The sequence below is a fragment of the Malus domestica genome, chromosome 08, assembly GCF_042453785.1.
Source record: "Malus domestica chromosome 08, GDT2T_hap1".
Classification (NCBI taxonomy): domain Eukaryota; kingdom Viridiplantae; phylum Streptophyta; class Magnoliopsida; order Rosales; family Rosaceae; genus Malus; species Malus domestica.
In genome coordinates this window covers 7,911,214-7,933,382 of record NC_091668.1, presented here as the reverse complement: position 1 = coordinate 7,933,382, position 22,169 = coordinate 7,911,214, and the positions used below count along the sequence as shown (strand labels likewise).

Sequence of the window (22,169 nt, the reverse complement as noted above, 5' to 3'; positions counted from 1 at the left end):
ATCTATCATATTTGGTAGAGAACAACAAAAGGAAGATTTGGTTAGCAAGTTGTTGAAGGAGACCAGTCAAGAAGAGAGGGGCCTTCTTGCTGCAAAGACTCCGGGTAGTCTCATGCAAAACAAGAAAACAAGGAAAGAATGACAGGAAGTTTTGAACAGTAAGATATGGGATCTAGAAAATGTTGAGGAAGACGTTTTCAAACCGCTATTACTGAGTTACTTTGATTTGGAACGATGCCTTTTATATGGTGCTATATTTCCAAAAGATCATAAGATTGATAAAGATCATTTGATTGAGTTGTGGATGTCATAAGATTATCTCTATTCGAAAAGACACACAGAGATGGAAATAATTGGCCAAAAGTTTTTCAATATTTTAGTAATGCGATCTTTCTTCCAAGACTTCGAAGACGATGATGAGGGAAATATCAAGAGTTGTAAAATGCATGATATTGTGCATGATTTTCTGCAGTTTCTTACTCAAAATGAATGCTTTACAATGGAGGTTAAGGGTGGTAACAATACAAAAAAGCCCTTGGGTGATAAGATCCAACATTTGACCTTAGTGCTTGCTCCCACGGGTCCACTCTCATGTGTTTTGTTTTCCAGCTGCAATATGCGTACTCTTGCAACTTTTGATTCAAAATTTAATGTTGTGGACTCAACTTTGATGTCGCAGTTGAAACATCTGAGGACATTAAATTTGAGTGGTAATTGTATTGAAGAGCTTCCGAAAGAGATAGGTAAATTGGTGCATCTGAGGTTTATTGATTTGTCCTATAATGATGACTTGAAAAGGCTACCGAATGCGGTGTGTAATTTATACAATTTGCAGACATTGCGCCTTAATTGGTGTAGGGTACTTGAAAGTCTACCTCAGAGCATGGGAAAGTTGATTAACTTAAAGCATCTTTATGTTAGGGGTTGCTTTCGGCTGAAGTACTTGCCGAAAGGGATTGGGAGATTAACAAATCTAAGAACACTAGATCGGTGCCCTGTTGGTGGTGGTAAAGACAACGATGAAGCATTCAAATTAGGAGATTTGAGAAACTTAGACCAACTTCAGGGTCTACTCCCCATAGAGATTGATGGGGATTTGAAACTTGTTGCGGGTGAGGGTGAGAAAGCATTACCCTTGGGGAACAAACAACAACTCTTACATTTGAGAATAGAATTTGTTGGTTGGACACAATTGTTTCATTGGAGAAAAAAAATCTGAAAATCGGGAAGATGAGGTGGGAAGAAGCAGCAGCAGTGTGCAGAAACATTGAATTTTTTACAACCGCATCCAAATTTGGAATCTTTACAAAGTACAGGGCATAATGGAAGCACTGCCCCCAACTGGATCATGTCATTAAACAATTTGAGAGTTCTTTATCTTGCGTGGTGGAATGAATGTGAAGTTTTACCTCCTTTGGGAATATTGCCGTCCCTCGAAAGGCTGGAGCTTTGGAAAATGAAAGGAGTAAAAAAGGTTGGAGTTGAGTTTCTGGGAATAGAAAAGGAAACGTCATCAGCATCATCATGCATTACTCTATTCCCAAAATTGAAAAAACTCCAGTTTTTCTTTATGGATGCGTGGGAAGAGTGGAAAGGAGTGGAAGAGTGGAAGGAAGAGGATTCTCATATTACCATAATGCCATGCCTTTCCTTTTTAGAGTTTTGGAACTGCAGTCAGCTAAAAACACTGCCAGACTTCTTGCGGAAAACACCACTTCAGACACTTGTCATCAGACGCTGTGGTAATCTTGCACGAGGTTGCCAAAAAGGCAGAGGAAAGGAGTGGCCCAAGATTTCTCACATCCCCAACATCAGAATTGATGGTAAACGCATAGTGGAGGCAGAGGATGCAGTTGAGTTACCTGAGAGGCCTTCCACTTCTGATTCTGATGATGAGGGTGAAGGCATGGTCGAGGCAGAGGACGCTGTTGAGTTACCTGAGAGGCCTTCCACTTCTGGTAATTAAGCTCTTTTCTATTTATTTACCAACTCACTCTATTCATTTTACTTGGCAAATTACAATATTCCAACTAAACAATTTATGGGGTTGAGCTTTTATTATACTTAACAAATTACAACATTCCAACTAAACAAGTGCAGATGACCATATTCCAGGTCCCGAGTTCAATTCCCCCTCTCCCAATATCATGATTTGCAATGCTCTAGTTTTATTTCATTCCAAAAACATATTTGCAAGAAAGTAACAGTTTATAGTCACAAAATTTTGCAGAAAGTTTCACGAGCAAGCTTTTGGGAGGGCGGCAGACCTCAAAAAACTGGATTCACCAAGACCCTCCAGTTGTCTGATTTAGCTGCTAGCAGTTACAGGGTTTACAAACAATGTTGCCTGAAATAAACTGAAACCACTACATTGCAGCTCACTTTGGCCGGCTGCAAAAATCATCGAAAATGAAGAGTGCAAAAACAGAAACAGGTAAACTCAAAATTAATTGGGGTGTTTAGTTTATGCATGCATGTTTCGTAGAAATTTTGAAGTTTTTTTTTTTATTAATCCTACCCGCCTGACTGTTGCGAGTGCTGCTAATGAAAGCAGGGCTCACACATTTTCTTTTTAGAGGAAGTGAGATGAAAAAGGAAGAGAAAGCTGAATGCATTACTAGAACCAGAGGTTGGCTGTTGCATTACAGATTTCACCGGAATGGTCTTTTCCTTTACTTTTGGGCTAAATGAAGATCGTCTGAACATAGGCACATTAATTTTGTGTGTGTAGTATATTGCAAAGTGATCCAGACTTGTTTGAAGTCTTCAGTTGAAGTCAGAACAATATTTCTCAGAAAAATGCTGTCGAACGACTAGAATATTATTCACTGGACCTGCAGAGTACAGTGCAAATTTTATGTAAATACTAAACAAAGTAGTAAAGTTTGGCAGATTGAACATAAACAACTGAGATATTTGAATATAAACTGTATTATGAAACTGAGATATTTGAATATAAACTGTATTATGAAATAGTGCTAGTCAAATAGAGCTAAATTTGCTTCAATACCATCAAATATGCATAAACCCGGCGAAGAATATTATGAGTTCTAGCATCCCAAACTCGAACCACGCCATCTTCTGATCTAGAAATCAAATAATTTCCAGAAATGCCATATGCTAAGCATTTCAGCGACGGAGAAGAGAAGCTTCCGGTGGCAGAAATTCGATGAGCGATCTGGCCCCCCAAGTGTTTGTGTAAATGACAGAGTCAGAGGATACTAGGAGTATGCACTCGCGGAATGGGATCCTCTCTCCGTATCCCTTCCACTCAATCAACCAAGCCGAACCGTTCAAATTTAATTTAACGACTCAATTTATTATAACTTATAAAAAGATCTCATGTTTTTAACCATTAGATCAAATTTCAAGGATTCGAATTAGTGAATTGGTGGATTTGATGAAAGGAATCCGGAGAAGATCCCTTTCCTGCATTGGCATATGCATGAGAGTATAATATTATAAATATATTCAGTATTTATATGCTGACTGGATAAATAAATAAATAAATTAAATAATAATCATTTTGGTTTTTACATTTTCTGGATTTCTTGGGAATGGAGTGCAATCGATGGCAACGTTTTACTCGCATTAACTGGAATCTTGGTGGCCGGATTTTTTATTATCAGTTTATTAATTTTATTCTGACTTGTTAGGGAGAGAAGAAGGAGGAGAGAGAGAAGAAAAGGCGGAGATCTGAATATGCTGGAATGTACAAGTTTTGATCGAGTGCGTGAGAGTTACGGTTTTGGGGGTGGACCTGGAGAGGACATAACCTACTTTGTACCTGAAAATTTGGACTGATGCGTCAGAGGTGGTATCTTGAGTTACTACATTGACGGTACTTCAAACAAATTATGTGCAGTTTCCAAAAAAAAAAAAACAAAAAAACAAATTATGTGTAAATGATTTGCGTAGCATAAATATAGTTATAAATAGACAAAAGTTAGGAAGAGAATTTTTATTAGAAATTGAAGTGGAACGGTAGCAATGTATCAAACTGTTTATTTTCGTAACTATATCAGACAATAAGTGCAAGTACAATGAGGAGGGAGATTGATATTCACTTTCTACTTTTGATCTTGTGTGACGGGAAAAATAAAGGTTAGCATAAATTGTTTGCTAAGAGCAAGTGGTCATTTACCACAGTAGTGGAAAGATGTTGAGTCCTTATATGATGGCGTGGGCTCAAACTCCGTCGGTGACAAATCTAACATGTAATCAAACAAAATCTATTGTTTGACAAAAAAAATTGTTTGCTAAGATAGGTAGGTAGAAAGATGGGATAATTTGTACATTACAACCGTCCCTTTATATGAGAAAGTCTTACACCCATCGGAAAAAATTGCATGATAAAAATGTCATCATCCAAGTTTACTATTTCACCTAAATTTTTTAATTATTGTCACCAAAGTCCATTTTGGTTTGCTTCTTCATACATTCATATATGTAACATTAAGACTATATTCACAACACAACTAAATCATTTTCTATCAAGAATACAACGACAAGAGTTTCTGTTTATATGACGATATATTGTTACCAGAGGACAGTACAGTGATGGTAAATCTAGATTTATGTCATAAATCTAGAGAACAATGCGAAAAAGAAGAGGAGGAGAGAGAAATGCAAAGAACAAGAAGTATGCGAGAGATAGAGAAGAAGTATGAAAGAAAATTAGAAAGAAGAAGGGAAGAGAGGGAAAAATACGAAGAATGAGATGAAAGAGTGAAAAAGAATTGTATGATAGATACCTCAATTGTAAATGCAAAAACAACTAAAAAATAAATCATAATATCATTTGCTAGATGGATAAGTTTTATTCCTTTATAAAATAAACCAATAACACGTCTCTCTAAACTTGTAAGTGAGAGATTCTCACTAAATACGAATTTGAACCACATCATCGTTAGCCCATTATGAGGCTAAATCCACATCTCCCCCTTAGTGCAGATAGTAATGTGTGTTATAATATATATATATATATATATATATTTATTTATATATCGTGTTATAATTTGGCTCTAAGCCCTAAATTCCTAATTAAGGTAGCAATGTTTTATTGGAACGGTGCGTTTTACGCCTCAGACGATTTGGGTTTGCTCCTAATTTACGAAAATTTTAGGGTTTTTGTTCCTTTTCACGCAAGGAATTTAGTTCGCTTTTCCTAGTTGCCTAGGGATTCAATTCCTATATTTATAAAGGCTAAACCCTTACCAATCTTATCGCACACTTCTCTCGATATCAATCGCAAACTCGAGAGCTCTCACAAATACCGATTTCGTTGGTTATTTTTTTCATGGATTCGTGTTACTCTTCGAGTTCTTCGTGCTATCTCCACCCATCGAGAAGTCTAGATGGATGGTTTGCGCAACCCGATTATGATAACATTAAGTTTGCTGAATACTTGAACGGATTTATGAGAGAATATCAATAGACATTGTTGCAGCCAAAGCTTCGATATACGGTTTTGAAGGCGGCAGATATCAGGGAACGCCAATTACAATGTATGACAGAGGTGTGCTCGAAACTGCACGTATCGAGATCCTAGGCAATTATCTTACTCCGCCACTACAATTGTAGTGTTAGTATGTTATTTGACAAGTGGTTTGAGAAGGAAGACGATGTTCGGAATAAATTGGGATTGTTTAGGAACGTCCCACTTGTTGATCAAAGTGTTGGTTCGTTTACTTACGAAATTTGCTTCGAGACATATGATGATGACGGTTATCATAGAATTTAGCTCCGATTTCTGTGGCCATTTTTATTGAATTGCATGTTCGGCAGCTTATGTAAGAGAATCAATTAGCAATGATTGTGTTGGATGTTTGTCTCTAAAATGTCCTCATCCGGGCTGTGGCGCTGCTGTTGGCGAAGATTTGATTCTCCCTGTGTTGGCAACCAAAGCCAATAATGACCCCGATAAGGCCAAGTATTCTCAGTACCTTTTGAGGTCTTATGTGAAAGATAGTAAGGGGAAGAGAAAGTGATGCCTTCTCATGGCTGGTGACTATGCTGTAGACTTTATTGGTGGCTATGGAACTAGTGATGTTTCTTGCCTATGCTCTTACAGATTTTGTTCAAATTGTCACGAGGAAGGTCACAGTCCGGTGAACTGCGATACAGTTCAAAGTGGATGATGCTGAAGAACGAGGATGATTATGAAGGTGTAGATTGAATTTTGAATGTAGATTGGATTCTTGCAAACATTAAGCCTTGTCCAAAGTGCAAGCGAAATATCGAAAATGCAAACCAAGGATGTAACCATATGACATGCAGCGCTCCTTGTGGATTCGAATTTTGCTGGACATGCCTCAAATGGTGGAACTGGCATGGTCTTAATTGTTTTGGTAATGGTTTCCTAAAGGGGGTGGAGAGTGAGCATAGGAGGTGAAAGGAAGAAATGGTAAACATATCTTTGAAAGAGATGTCGAAGATGTCTTATAACAGATTTGTTCGTAATTATGAACATTTGGGTATATAATCGCATGTACAAGAAAATAGTTGTTGAAGATTTTCATCACCTTGTGCAAGATGTTCCTTTGAAGAAGCTCAGTGTGAAATACATACAAACGAATCCTGTTTTTGATTTTGTTGTGGAGGCCCGGCAAGAGATTATCGAATGCAGACCAGTGCTGCAGTGGATCTATGTGTATGGTTACTTTATACCCAAGCATGAGTGTGTTAAGAGGCAGTTGTTTGAGTACTTGCTAGGCGAGTTGAATAGTGGCTTGGAAAAGCCATGTCATTGTGCAGAAGTGGAACTGGAAGAGAAGATTATCAATGTTGATCGATCTATTGAAGAGTTTTTTGAATTTCGAGGAAAGTTGACACAGCTGATTGCAATTGGAAACTACTTCAGAAACTTTGTGAGAGCGATGAAGAATGACTTTTCGGAGGTAGTGGATTATTCAGAGAATAATTTTCCGGAGGGGTTGTTGGCCTCGCGATCGCTGCACCTATGTCAATGACTCTTCTGCCACCGTGTGCATGATGTGCACAGAGGAGGATTCTCCGGTGCCGGCCAAGTGCGAATCTAAGAAGAGACAGAAATCTCCGGTGCATGATGATGCCATGTCGGAATCCAAATCCAAGAAGCGGAGGAGGAAGTTTAATCGTAAAAAGTTAGAATTTAAATTTTAGAAAAGAGAAGAAAAAATGATTCCATCCCATGACTTTGTTTAGTTCCTCACCAAAACAATTGGCTTAGATTATTTCGATGTTTTAGGAACAAGAACCAAAAGAAATATCAAATATTGTTGTAGACATCGAAATTTCGGTGAAATAAATGTTGACCAATAGTTACAATTTCAACGCTCACGTGTCACATAAATTTTACACGTAGCGTGTGACTAAACGAAAAATCAAAATAAATCGGAAAAGTCACATGTCAACACGTGGAAAAAAAAAACGATTTATTTCATTTGCATATTATATTCAAAATTAGGCCTTGGAAAATTCTATAAATAGGAAGCCAATGCATTCATTTTGGGGGGCAATTCATAACCAATTCATAACCAATTCACCTCACACCAAAACCTTGAAGCATTGAAACTCCAAAGCTCCCAAGTAAATCCTGAAAGATCAAGAAAGCTCTCTTCGTTATTCGTCAACCCAACCTTCAAAATCAAGCCCCAATGGCCCTTTGAAGAAACTTCCACCAATTCAAGATCAAGCCCCGACGGCCCTTGAAGAAAGTGTTCATCGTTCATCATCCGTTCATCCTAAGATCAAGCCCCAACGACCCTTTGGATCAACAACATCAACAAATCCACACATCCAACCGTTCTTCAAGATAAAGCCCAAAAGCCCTTGAAGATCCATTCATCAACCGTTCTTCAAGATCAAGCCCCAAAGTCCCTTGAAGATCCGTTCATCAACAGTTCTTCAAGATCAAACCCAAAAGCCCTTGAAGATCCATCCATCAATTGTTCATCAAGATCAAGCCTTAAAAGCCCCTTGAAGATCCGTTCATCAACAGTTCTTCAAGATTAAGCCCAAAAGCCCTTGAAGATCCGTTCATCCATCAACCTTTCAAGATCAAGCCCAAAAGGCCCCCTTGAAGAAACTTCCAACCATTCATCCGAGATCAAGCCTCGACGGCACTTGGATCAGCATCACAATCCACAAATCAACACCTTACGGAGATCGAATTAGAGGATCAAATTTGAGAGAGATTGTAACCCAAAATCATCAAATACAAATATTATTTTGTGCACGTTGTTCTTGTCTCTTTCGTTTCAAGAATTTTCTGTGTTTACAAATTTGGCACGCCCAGTGGGACCTTCTCTGCCTCTCATCTCTATCTTCAAATCCATAAGAAACACACATGGCATCAAGGAAGGCTCAAGCTGTTCCCACAACCAACGCAAAGAACAAGAGCATCATCGCCGTAGGCAGTGTCATTTCGGGCATCATAACTCGAAGCAAGGTAAGAGCTATTTCTGCCTCCTCTTCCACCTTTGCATCAACCATGCCAAAAGAACAAGAGCACCCAAGGCACGAGCCTGTGATCACCTTAGCCTCACTAAGGGCACCAAAGGGGGAAAGCCCAAAGAAATACTCCAAATCCATGCTCTCCGATGCCGATTCAAGCGGCAGTTCAGCTATGCAAGTCATGACCACTGGAGCAACTTCAATCGATGAGCAGTTGGCTCAGATGAATGAAGCAATTGCAAGGCTAACCCGAACTGTAGAAGAAAAAGACTTGCAAATTGCAGCACTCGTCAACCGACTGGAGGCGCAGGACGGCGAGAAACCCAACCCGAAGATTGATCATCTGAAGAAGGAAGACGACGAAGAAGATGAGCCTATAGTGGAGAAAGCTGAAGAAAAGCTGAAGCTAGACCAGACAACAGTGCTCATGGGATCTCTCTCCATCAAGCAGTTGCAGGAGATGATCGCCAGTACTGTCAAGGCGCAGTACGAAGGGAACTCACATGCCTCCACGTTGTACTCGAAGCTTTACTCCAGGAAGATCGACGCCTTGAGGATGACGAAGGGTTATCAACCGCCGAAGTTTATGCAATTTGACGGAAAAGGAAACCCCAAGCAAGATGTCGCACATTTCGTCGAAACATGCAACAATGCAGGGACGGAAGAAGATTACCTCGCCAAGCAGTTTGTGCGCTCGTTAAAAGGAAACGCCTTTGAGTGGTACACGGACCTGGAGCCCGAGTCCATCAACAGTTGGGAACAGTTGGAAAGGGAATTCCTCAACCGCTTCTACAGTACCCGCCGTATTGTGAGCATGCTAGAGCTGACGAGTACGAAGCCCTGGAGGGAAGAATCAGTCATAGACTACATCAACCGATGGCGTAATCTAAGCCTTGACTGTAAGGACAGGCTCTCCGAGATTTCTTCAATCGAGATGTGCATCCAGGGCATGTAATGGGGTTTACAATACACCCTTCAAGGTATCAAACCACAGACTTTTGAAGAATTAGCCACCCGTGCCCACGACATGGAACTGAGCATCGCCCATCATGGAAAGAATGAGCCAATCACCGATTTCAAAAGGGATAAGGTGTTTACTTCAATAACAGACAATCATGGGAAAAAGCCCGCCAATGAAGCTTTTACCACCAATACCACCCCTATCAAGACCTCGTCCACACCCGTCAAAATCTCATTCAATAACAAAGAAAAGGAGATAAAAAGAAGTGAGCCTTCCCACACCCAAGATAGGTACAAAAACACCTTGAGGGAACTTGAGCAGAAGGTATACCCTTTTCCAGACTCCGATGTGGATGCTGTAATATACCTGAATTTTTAGATGCATGATTTAGTTATTTAAATTTTTTTTTATGATTGTATGGAAAATTTTGAAAGACAGATAAATGGATGGTTATGAAATTCAATAAAGGAAAAGATAGGGGGGAAATTTGCCACCTGACATGCTTCGGTTCCAGGGGTCCCTTATTTTCCAAAATTCTCTCTCTCTCTCTCTCTCACCGTGGTAAACTAGCCACCATCACCACCATATCCTGGAGTAATCTAACCTCAAAAATTTATATCTCGAGTCTATGGAGCATGTGGAACATGATTGTGGTCTTGCATGCACCAACGGTGCACTGTGAGACATAATGTTGTCAAAGCAGACAATCCAAGCTTCCAAACCCATCGAGGGAAAATGGGCGAACTCCAGCAAGTTGGAGACACATCCTCCTTTCAAACCTCCTGAAATCTGAATATGAATTGGCTCCATTCTTACAGTGCGTGGATTGCTCCTGTTGTTGTTTTAGATGAAGGTCGTGCTTCGATTCAGGTGTGGGTTATTTTGCTTTGTTACTTTTCTTTTTCTGGTTTAATTTTCTGCAAATTGATAGGTGAAATTTGTTGGGTTTGATGCATGCATTTCAGTTTTGTTGGCATGCTGGAGTTGCATGGGAAAATGAAGAAATTCCAATTGGGTTTAAGTATTTGAAGAAATTGGATTTTCTTAAGAGAAGAGTAAACTTGAAATTGGTTTGGATTTATTATTATTGAAGCAAATGTCTATCACGGCATGATTATGGACTTAAGAAATAAACATGAGAACCGAATGGAAAACGGAATGAAATGGACAAACTACGCCCTAGGAAAAGAATCGTCATGTTGTTCTTTTAGGGTAACAGGTTCATTTCTAACAAGCATGAATAAATATCATAGACTTATAAGACTTAAGTGGTGTGTGTTGAAAATCTCTTACAAACGGTGAACTACGAATGACTTGATCCCTATTAAGGGTACGTAGGCAGTCTAATAAGAAAGTTACATGCAACCATAAAATAATTGAATTTTGATTTATGTTGGTTAATAGAATATTGGTTAACCATGATTTTATTTTGGGCCTATCACCATAAATAAATCTAAATTTTTTTTTTTTGGGGCGTTACAGATGCAATGCTGGACGATCTGCTGGAGAAGAAGGTGATTGAGTTGCCTGAATGCAAACGCCCCGAAGAGATGAATCGCATCAATGATCCCAAGTACTGCAAGTACCATCCTATCGTGGGTCATCATGTGGGCAAGTGTTTCATCCTAAAATAACTCATCATAAAGTTGGCACAACAAGGGCGGATTGAGCTTGACTTAGAAGACACAGCTACAACACACACCACTACAGTCGTGTTCGGATCCTTTGATCCCGTGCCTCTTCAAGAAATGCCTGACCATGCTCGGTAATACTCAAACCACACTGCACCTTCTGCACCACCGTCACTGGGGGCAAGCAACCAAGATGCACCTACTGACGATGACAAAGGATGGACATTGGTGACCTATAAGAGGACGAGGAAACCGAGACCGCAAGCTATAAAGCCAAATGGGGAATAAGGGAGAAAACACCGCCGCCGAAGCAATAGGAAGCCTAAAAGAAACATAAGAGATGCTAAGCCAATATATGCTGGGGAACCTATGAAGCAAAAGCCACGCATTTCCGTCTCCTTGCACGAGTACTTCCCGGAAGACTTCTTCCAACAGTGCACTATCGCTGAATGTCACATGGTCGAAGTAGAAATGGAAGAACCTTCAAAAGGCAAAGTTGTCGCCACTGAGGGAGAAAAGACTCTTACACCTGAAGAAGGTCTGCCAACACACTTTAGCATCGAGGAAGCGCTACGGTTGCCAAAGAAGATGCGAAGAGCACTGGCAGCGATCTTGGCAAGTCCCAACGACCACGAAGTACAAGAAAGCAAGAACGCAGGCTCGAAGCTTTGGCCACATGAAGTGAAGGATTTATTTTTAAAAACATGTTCATTTGAATAACATCATATGGCATGCAATTAACAAATTAAAGGCGGAATCATGCTTGTATGCATTCAAAAACAAAACATTACCCATGAAATTCAAAGCCTAGTAGATTGGTGAACCAATAATCAACTCAAAACAAAGTGAGTTGAAATTAATACCTTTGTAGATTCCTCTTTGCATAAGCAAAGGCTAATCACCCAAAGAGATAGGGGCCTTCATTCCTTGCTTCTTAGATCCATGGATTTGGATGGAAGAATAGGTTTCTCCAAGTTCCCAAAATAGGGAACCTCTAAGTCTCTTCACCAAGGTTTGATTGTAGAAGAAATGAGTGACCTTGGAGTAGTAGTATTGCTAGATGTACCCTCCAAGGTGTTAGCTTCTTTAGAGAGAAAATGGAGAGACAATTCTCACCCATTTTCACCCAAAATAAACCCTTAATTTTTCCTTAATGAATTTTGGCTATAAAGTCATTTATATAGTCACTTCTTTAAGTAACCTAAACAACCAAAACCCTAATTCATCTAATATGGCCGGCCATTTAGGGATGTTTGGGCTTTTGGGCTTTAATGAATCTTTATTCATTAAATTGTCATACAATTTAAGTTAATGGGCTTGACGTTCGAAGCCCATTGGGCCTTAAGGTCCAAAACTATCCCGAAGTCTTTAACGAACTTATTCGTTTGATTAATTAACATATTAATTAATCCTTGCCATAATTAAATGATTAAACCATTTAATCATTCTTACTCATTTCCGTTTAATCTTCAATCTCCACCTTTTATGGTGTGCGATCCATTAGGTTCCTTTTAGCGAGGCAGTGGGCGATTAAAACCATTTTACATCGATTGTGAATTGAAACAATTTTCAATTGTCCCTTTAGTGATTACACACGTTTAGGGCTTCCACAAACCATGAGTGACACCTAGCAGCATATCATGGTTACCCAAGCTAATCAGAAGAGGATAGAGAACCTATTCAGTTTGGGATTACAAATGCAATACGGTCATTCCCTAATCTAATACTCTTGACCACATTGTTTGGTATGATAGTTTATTTACTCATGTCTACTATCCAATGTGAATCGTTTGCTTATATGATTTCCTTGAATGTGATTTGGAACGCATTCCCCAATCTCATTCATACTCTGGCCAGAGATTCCAAATCATATCATAGAGTATTCTCCCTCAACTGTTTGAAGGTTAGAGATCCCTTGTTGCGCATTCACTTGTCTCCATAGCTAAGTGGCTTAACCCCAACGATGCCGTGACACCCCGAGGGGGTGAATTAGACATAATCAAAGATTAAGGACTTAACCACAAGACAACTGTGATGCCTCAGGTCAAAGGACTACTTTGCATTATCCCAACCATGAGTTCTCATGTGACATGGAATATAAGAACTCTTCGTTGATCACGTTCAGTGAACTCATTCTCTTATTGAGCACCTACGTACTTGTCTTGATGTCACACACACCAATGACTCGAGACTAGTCACTCTCCCTGAGAGAAGACACAGTACGTACTGATCTTAACGGACTGTCAATGCCCAATTGGTAATCCTATGATCAGGAACATTTAGGATGTGTCTACGAAAGAATGGTCTCATTAATCTAACTTCATTAGATTGCATTCTCCCAATCACATATTCCTTGGACTTTATCGTTTAAGCATATAACATTTATATGAGACGGCTCAAACAATAATCTTTGCCCTTTATATGTTAAACTAGATTAGTTTAACATTTGAAATGTCCGTAAAGTATCATCATATGATTGGTTTTAGGGCACATTTCCAACAATCTCCCACTTGCACTAGAGCCAATCAGCATTGGTCATCAGTGATGATACCTCTTCTGTAGTCATTTCATAAATGGCTGAAAAGTAGGCCTAGACAATGGATATCTATATGTTATCCATAGAAGCAACGTTGAGAATATCGATGTCACCATTATACATGATTCTCAATCATGTGGTTCAGTCTCTCATTTGTGTTCGGATCTTGATGAGCCCTTGATTCCCAGGCTTGAGCTATCGCCCCATTAGTGTCATACACTTTCTGGTTGGAACCGAATAGAGAGTTCATAAATGAACTTTCCCATCCAAACAACATTGTTGTAAACTTCTATATGGCAATATATCTTGCATTCATAATGGAACACACTAAAGTCATTACTTTAATGTTTCCATCCAAATATCTCTTTAGTCATAATAAAGAGATATTTGTTTATCTCTTCATTCATAATGAAGAAACATCCAATGATGGATTAGATTCATAATCTAATACATTTACGCTTCCATTACGTTACTCTAATTCTTCCTCATTCTTTGAGGAATCTATCCTTTAGTATTTCTTAAATACTTAAGGACTCACTTGACAGTTGCCACGGTTCTGATCCTGGGCTTGCACTGATATCGTCTTGTACCGTTCTAGGTACAACTCATATCAATGTTTTTCATACAATATGAAATACATAAATCACCTTTCTGCTTATGCATAAAGGATTCAATTTACGCATTATTTCTATGGGAGTCAAAGGGTACGTTCCCTTTGAGAAGGGCAACTTGCTAGTCTCACTAGAATCGTCCTTCTTATTGAAGTTTATCATCATATGAGAAACTTCCTAGCATCCATTGTCTATTATTAGGGATTGATATAATCCAATTATATCATGAAATATATCATTATAGATTTCCATCCCATGTATATAGACTATATCTCCCATATACATTCTATCTTCATATAATGTATTAAAGTCATAACTTTAACGAAGAAGTATTCTTTTCATTTCCAAAATTAATATATCATATATACTTAAATTTTAGGAACATGATTAACTCCCACTAATCTTTTGTAAAACTCGTAAACAAAAGATTTATTTACATCTTGATGAGAAATCAAACGATTTGAACCTTTTTCCTCATAAAATGCAAATAGCTCCCACTAACTTGCTAAGATCCATGATGGATGGATCTCTACAACTTACATGTCTTGTGATTTATAGTTTTGGACATATATTATCAAGACTATCTTAATAATGGTTTCGGAAACCCATATTATGTCAAAACATTGAATCACCATTTTAGTTGTAGCTAGCAATCTTCGAATTAATTGAAACCAAGCCTATCTCAAAGATGGTTTCTTCAAAGTCAACCATTCTCTTTGATTGTAGTTACCTTAAGCTACCAATTAGCTATGAAGGTTTCATTATTTCGAGTCAAATGGTACTTTACCATTTCCTTGAGTATATATCGTATATGCACTCAATGTAGTCATAAGGATTTTCATTCTTATCGACTACCTTGGAGCTTGTGGTATAGGAACTAGGTTGTTATATTTGTTGATTACTTCCTTGTCTCTCAAAGAACCCATTCTTTGAGTTCTATCTCTCGTTCATTTGCTCTTAGGCAAATCACATTGTAGGATTACAATGAACTTCCCAACAAAACAACATTTGTTAGTTGGTTTATAGAAGCGATATCCAAAAGTTATTTTAAGGATATCCTACAAGATTGTTATCAAACGAATATTGCTTATTAGCACACAACCCCAAATCTTTAACATGCTTAAGATTTGTCTTTCTTTTCCAACTACATCTTATGGAGTCATGAAAATATTGGAAGATCTTCTCATTGACAATCATATTGTTTTAGAAGTATATATCCTATATATGGGTAATAGATAACTTTTAACGAACTAAATCTTATTCGAGTTCGTTCTTCTCCTAATGGAGAAATACATTATCTTATGATGCTATTTTCCTTGATATCTTTCAAGGAAACTCATCTAAAGTGTTACCTTTCCTTGGATCAAATCTAAGGAGGTAAATACTTTAGATATCTTACTCATCTATTTACATTTCTTGAATTCTTTGAAACCTTTTGCAAAGTATTCGGACTTGTGTTTATTCAAAATAAACTATAGTCCAACCGAGAGTGATCTTCGGTGAATGTCATATAACATGAGTAGTATTATGTTGTGGACAAGTGCCACTAACATCTAAGTGAATTAACCTCAACAACTTTGTGATTCTTTCTTCTTTCCAAAAGAATAAAGATTCGAACATTTCGCCTCCATACAATTTTAACAAGAAGGTATTGGATCCGGATCTAACGATCCAAAGCGTCCATCTATGACCAACTCGTAATTTATGTTTTTAGAGGTATCACAACTTTAGTTGGGATTAGTCACTACCTTGCAACCTTTTGGGTTTTAAGCATCATTATTTTCTAAACAGTTAACACTACCATATTATCTCTACTATAGAGACAATCAATTAGATTACTATAATCCAATTTCTTTGGTAGTTCATATGAGGAAGTAAGTACTATCTGCTTTCGCAGAGATCTATATCTTATTCACGTTCCGTATGTGAAGCACCTTTTCTTCTCTCATATATCTTCTACTTCTTATTAGTCACACTTTTACAACGATTTGTAAAACATAGTTACTAATACGGAATCATACATTCAAGTAGAAGAACCAACTGTTTTGAACTATTCAAGAACAATTTACAACACCTTCGAAAGGTGTGTTCTTGACACTTGCAAGACATTTCTTGCAAATACCCCTTCCAATGTCCATCCTTTCATAAAGAAAGTTTGTTCCCTTGGAGTTATTTATCTTCTTTATTTGACTTTCACCTTTGACTACATTAGTCATGGTCCCTAAACTCCCACTATCTCTCTTGAAACCTTTTTCAATTGTGTTATACACATCAAACAATTTGGAGAGTATGTGGTTATTGTTCACTACATAGTTTACCATAAACTTAGTGAACCATTAGGATAGGGAAACAAAGGTAAAGTCTTTGCCTAGTTTCCGTCTCGTTAAGTGGTTTAACACTTCAACACTCAATGATTCAAAATCATCATAAGTCCATGTTAATGGACTATTTTTGTCAACCAACCATTATGTTCTAAACATAATTACAAACTTTCAAGAGTTGTACAAGGCAACTCTCATTTCTTCATACAACATTTGGAAGTGAAGAATCATGGCACATTAAGTGTCCAAGCCTTTGTGCTTTCTTCTCAAGTTCCTTGTTCATGTAACAAAGAAACAAGCACTAAGTGTTTGCATTGATTAAGGGTTGTTCAAAGCAACTCCTATTTCTTCATACAACAATTTGTAATTGAAGAATTATGACATTAAAAGTGTTGTCCTCTCTATGATAGACCTTTTCTAACATATTCTTCTAATGATACATTATCAATAGGAAGATTGTGAGGATGAGACTACTTAGGTACATTTACAAGCCATTAAAGACAATCTATGGTTTTGTAGTACCAAGTCCGTAAACTAAACGTTCGGCTTTTATTTGTCAAGTGTTGGATAGCGTTTGCAAATATATTGGTAAACAAATACATAACGTATATAAATTGATTGATTTTAAGCCATTTGATTCGGGTCTTTAAATCAAATAGCATCACCCACTATTTTTGGCAAATTCCATATCCCTCATTGGAATTCGAGAGTTTTGGATGAAACTCTTAGTAGGTTATGGGAGGCTCACTACTACCAAGCCCACCTCAGAATTATATCATGTTGGCTAGCGTTAATGATAATGAGAGAGTACGCTTACTCATTTGCAACTAATGCAAGTACCCATCTTATTTGGCCTCTAGAGAATGATTGCCTCAGAATTATATCATGTTGGCTCCATTGCACTTAGTTAAGTCATTCCCACCATGCTTAGTTCATGTAGGGGTTCAAGCATAGCCTCAGAATTATATCATGTTGGCTAAACTCGTTGCCTACACTCACCTCATCATATGCGTATAGACTCCTCCTGAGTATAAGCATGCACTTTGTACTTCCCCATTATAGGGTGAAGGCGGTGTACAAGTCATAAACGATTGGAGCCTACCACGGTGGAAGGCCACGAAAGAGTGTTCAAAGCACTCTCACGCTTTCAACTTAATATTGGGTTGGTTGAGGGTTTTAGGTCTCATCACATTTCAATATACATTTTAATCTCTATTAAAACAATTTTGGTCCTATTACAACTATTGGTCCATATGATTGTTTTAGTTGTACATAATACTCCCACTATGCTTTTAAAACGGTTTTTAAAGCAAGAGTATATGTTACTACTAACATAAGGTTTGCATTCATTTGATGGACTATATAGTTGCCTTAGGGCCTTAGGATGACTATGAACCTTTGTTTAGATTCAACACGAGCCTTGTGTTGAATCTCGGTCTAGGGATGGAGATTGATTTTAGTTACGCGTTTAATCACATTAAGGCTTGTTGTCTTAGGAGCGTTGGACCCAATTACTTCATTTTCATGCATATCATATAAAGCAAGAAAGAAATACTTCAAAGTAAAGAATGAGCTTATGCTCATTACAACATTTGCATAAAACAAATTACCTTAAAGTAAAGAAGGACTTATGCCCTTTTACAACATTTGATCAAATCAAATTACAACCAAAATCTAATCTACACATTCCCATGGTTCAAACAAATTTGAAACGCCTTTCACATAGCTCAATTATATTAGGCTTAGGTTCATAATCATCCTTTAATTAATTAACGCTTTAACTAATTAATTGAATGCAACATTTTCATTTGGTTTTTGTATCCATAAAATTGATTTAAGTGGAGCTAAACAAAATGAAAATCCAATTCTCATTTAAAGAGACAAAACAATTTTGTTCTCATCCTATTTGGGCCATCATGCAATAACCACAACTTTTTGGGCCATATTGCGAAAAACATAAACTTTTGGGGTCACTTTGTAAAAACACAAAAGTCACTACTTCATGTAAATACAACTAGAACCCAAAATTTAAATAAATTCAAAAACTTCATTAAAGGAGCAAAACAATTTGTCCTTTAGCGTTTTTAGGCCTTAACGTCAAAACGTAAACTTTCGGGTCAAAGTACAAATACACAAAAGTATCAAAACTTTATGTAATTGCATAAAAGCCCCAAAAATACCCTATTTTATTAGGGTGGCCGGTTTTTAGGGATAAAAATGAGTGATGGGTGTTTTGATTTATTAGTTTTGTCAAAAACAATCAAGTAGTGCTTTCACCTTTCATAAAAATAATATATGTTTTGATGATTGATGTTTCCATCATCATTTATACAAATATTTAACACTTTAAATACTTTCATAAAATTAATATATGTTTTGATGATTGATGTTTCCATCATCATTTATTCAAATATTTAACACTTTAAATACTTTCATAAAATTAATATATGTTTTGATGATTGATGTTTCCATCATCATTTATACAAATATTTAACACTTTAAATACATGATAAATCATTTGAAAAACATATAACATAAACTTTATGAAATATTCAAAACTTTGAATCAAAACACAAAACCTTTTTGTTCTTGGCAAGAACATCAAGAACAATGAAGAACATCCATGAAAACCCATAAGAGCTCCATGAATGTTTTCAAGCCATAAAACTCAAATTTTCACCATTCAAAATGGTGTTAACATCCTAGGGTACTTAGGGGTTCCAAAAGTCACCTTAAAACAATTTTAACAAGACAAACATGAACCCAAAAAATCACCATTTGGATTTGGCCGAAAATCCCCAAAATCATGACACCAAATTTTAGCTCCAATATTCATCCTCATATGAACTACATCTACAACATTTGAGATGGCAAATTTTCAAACAAAATTTACATTCAAAGAAGCAAGAATAAAGCTTGTAACAATTACAACTTTTAAATCATAAACTTATGAACTACAAAACCCAAAAGGATTCACCAACTACTAGACCTAGGCTCTGATACCACTTGAAGGATTTATTTTTAAAAACATGTTCATTTGAATAACATCATATGGCATGCAATTAACAAATTAAAGGCGGAATCATGCTTGTATGCATTCAAAAACAAAACATTACCCATGAAATTCAAAGCCTAGTAGATTGGTGAACCAATAATCAACTCAAAACAAAGTGAGTTGAAATTAATACCTTTGTAGATTCCTCTTTGCATAAGCAAAGGCTAATCACCCAAAGAGATAGGGGCCTTCATTCCTTGCTTCTTAGATCCATGGATTTGGATGGAAGAATAGGTTTCTCCAAGTTCCCAAAATAGGGAACCTCTAAGTCTCTTCACCAAGGTTTGATTGTAGAAGAAATGAGTGACCTTGGAGTAGTAGTATTGCTAGATGTACCCTCCAAGGTGTTAGCTTCTTTAGAGAGAAAATGGAGAGACAATTCTCACCCATTTTCACCCAAAATAAACCCTTAATTTTTCCTTAATGAATTTTGGCTATAAAGTCATTTATATAGTCACTTCTTTAAGTAACCTAAACAACCAAAACCCTAATTCATCTAATATGGCCGGCCATTTAGGGATGTTTGGGCTTTTGGGCTTTAATGAATCTTTATTCATTAAATTGTCATACAATTTAAGTTAATGGGCTTGACGTTCGAAGCCCATTGGGCCTTAAGGTCCAAAACTATCCCGAAGTCTTTAACGAACTTATTCGTTTGATTAATTAACATATTAATTAATCCTTGCCATAATTAAATGATTAAACCATTTAATCATTCTTACTCATTTCCGTTTAATCTTCAATCTCCACCTTTTATGGTGTGCGATCCATTAGGTTCCTTTTAGCGAGGCAGTGGGCGATTAAAACCATTTTACATCGATTGTGAATTGAAACAATTTTCAATTGTCCCTTTAGTGATTACACACGTTTAGGGCTTCCACAAACCATGAGTGACACCTAGCAGCATATCATGGTTACCCAAGCTAATCAGAAGAGGATAGAGAACCTATTCAGTTTGGGATTACAAATGCAATACGGTCCTTCTCTAATCTAATACTCTTGACCACATTGTTTGGTATGATAGTTTATTTACTCATGTCTACTATCCAATGTGAATCGTTTGCTTATATGATTTCCTTGAATGTGATTTGGAACGCATTCCCCAATCTCATTCATACTCTGGCCAGAGATTCCAAATCATATCATAGAGTATTCTCCCTCAACTGTTTGAAGGTTAGAGATCCCTTGTTGCGCATTCACTTGTCTCCATAGCTAAGTGGCTTAACCCCAACGATGCCGTGACACCCCGATGGGGTGAATTAGACATAATCAAAGATTAAGGACTTAACCACAAGACAACTGTGATGCCTCAGGTCAAAGGACTACTTTGCATTATCCCAACCATGAGTTCTCATGTGACATGGAATATAAGAACTCTTCGTTGATCACGTTCAGTGAACTCATTCTCTTATTGAGCACCTACGTACTTGTCTTGATGTCACACACACCAATGACTCGAGACTAGTCACTCTCCCTGAGAGAAGACACAGTACGTACTGATCTTAACGGACTGTCAATGCCCAATTGGTAATCCTATGATCAGGAACATTTAGGATGTGTCTACGAAAGAATGGTCTCATTAATCTAACTTCATTAGATTGCATTCTCCCAATCACATATTCCTTGGACTTTATCGTTTAGGCATATAACATTTATATGAGACGGCTCAAACAATAATCTTTGCCCTTTATATGTTAAACTAGATTAGTTTAACATTTGAAATGTCCGTAAAGTATCATCATATGATTGGTTTTAGGGCACATTTCCAACATGAAGGTGCCGCGTGCTGTGCCACCCAGGACGCGATCAGCTTCACAGATGAAGACTTAGCCTCATAGCCGTCATCTCTTTGTCTCAGGATACGTAAGGGAGCACAAAGTCAACCGCATGCTCATGGATGGTGGATCAGCCATAAACATCATGCCAAAGTCAACAATGATCACAATCAGCATCAAGTGTGAATGAACTATCCCTCAGCCGTCTACTAATCCAAAGTTTTAACCAAGAGGGACAAAAGGGGATAGGCATGATCCGAGTGGAGATGACTATTGGTGAACTCAAAACGAGCACGATATTCCACTTGATTGATGCAAGAACTTCCTACAACTTGCTGTTAGGAAGGCCTTGGATCCATGCGAATGGAGTAGTATCGTCCACCCTTCACCAATGTTTAAAATTCTACCGAGAATGAGTGAAGGTGATATATGGCGACACCAAACCATTCACCGAAGTTGAATCACATTTCGCAGACGCCAAGTTCTACATGAATGAAGACATGGTGCCTGAAGCTCTTACAAAAGAGATTAAATCCATGGGCAAAGCAACACCTAAAAAGCAGGAGTGGCAAGCCATGCCCAAGAAGCAAGAAGGAGAAGCTATGCCATCTTCAAGCAAGAATGATGATGAGCTTGCTAAACCTGCAACAACCAAAGAGAGTAGGATGCCCTCAAATGGACCAAACACACCCGTTTTCCGATACATCCCGATGTCGAGAAGAAAGAATGGTCAATCTTTGTTTAGAAACTGGAGCAAGTAAAGCCGATACACAGCGACATAGGAATAAGGTAAAGTTGCTCAAGACGAATGCAGTTTTACCTCTGACACAGCTAGGCAACGCT

At 37.7% G+C, this 22,169-nt stretch overlaps 2 protein-coding genes and 1 long non-coding RNA gene across 3 annotated transcripts; 2 read left to right on the top strand and 1 right to left on the bottom strand.

Annotated features, from left to right (window-relative positions):
- Positions 1-343: 343 nt before the first annotated feature.
- Positions 344-1,219, top strand: LOC103421195 (putative disease resistance protein RGA4). Its single transcript, XM_029106876.2, has one exon. The coding sequence runs from the start codon at positions 344-346 to the stop codon at positions 1,217-1,219; it is 876 nt and encodes a 291-aa protein (XP_028962709.2).
- LOC114826495 (probable disease resistance protein RF9) lies at positions 1,145-2,410 on the top strand. Its single transcript, XM_070826718.1, has 2 exons — positions 1,145-1,958; positions 2,231-2,410. The coding sequence occupies exons 1-2, from the start codon at positions 1,349-1,351 to the stop codon at positions 2,305-2,307; spliced, it is 687 nt and encodes a 228-aa protein (XP_070682819.1). The 5' UTR covers positions 1,145-1,348; the 3' UTR covers positions 2,308-2,410.
- Positions 2,025-3,402, bottom strand: LOC139198252 (uncharacterized). Its single transcript, XR_011583611.1, has 2 exons — positions 3,011-3,402; positions 2,025-2,834 (listed from the first exon to the last, which is right to left on the bottom strand). It is a non-coding gene; the product is annotated as an uncharacterized lncRNA (long non-coding RNA).
- Between the last annotated feature and the right edge of the window lie 18,767 nt (positions 3,403-22,169).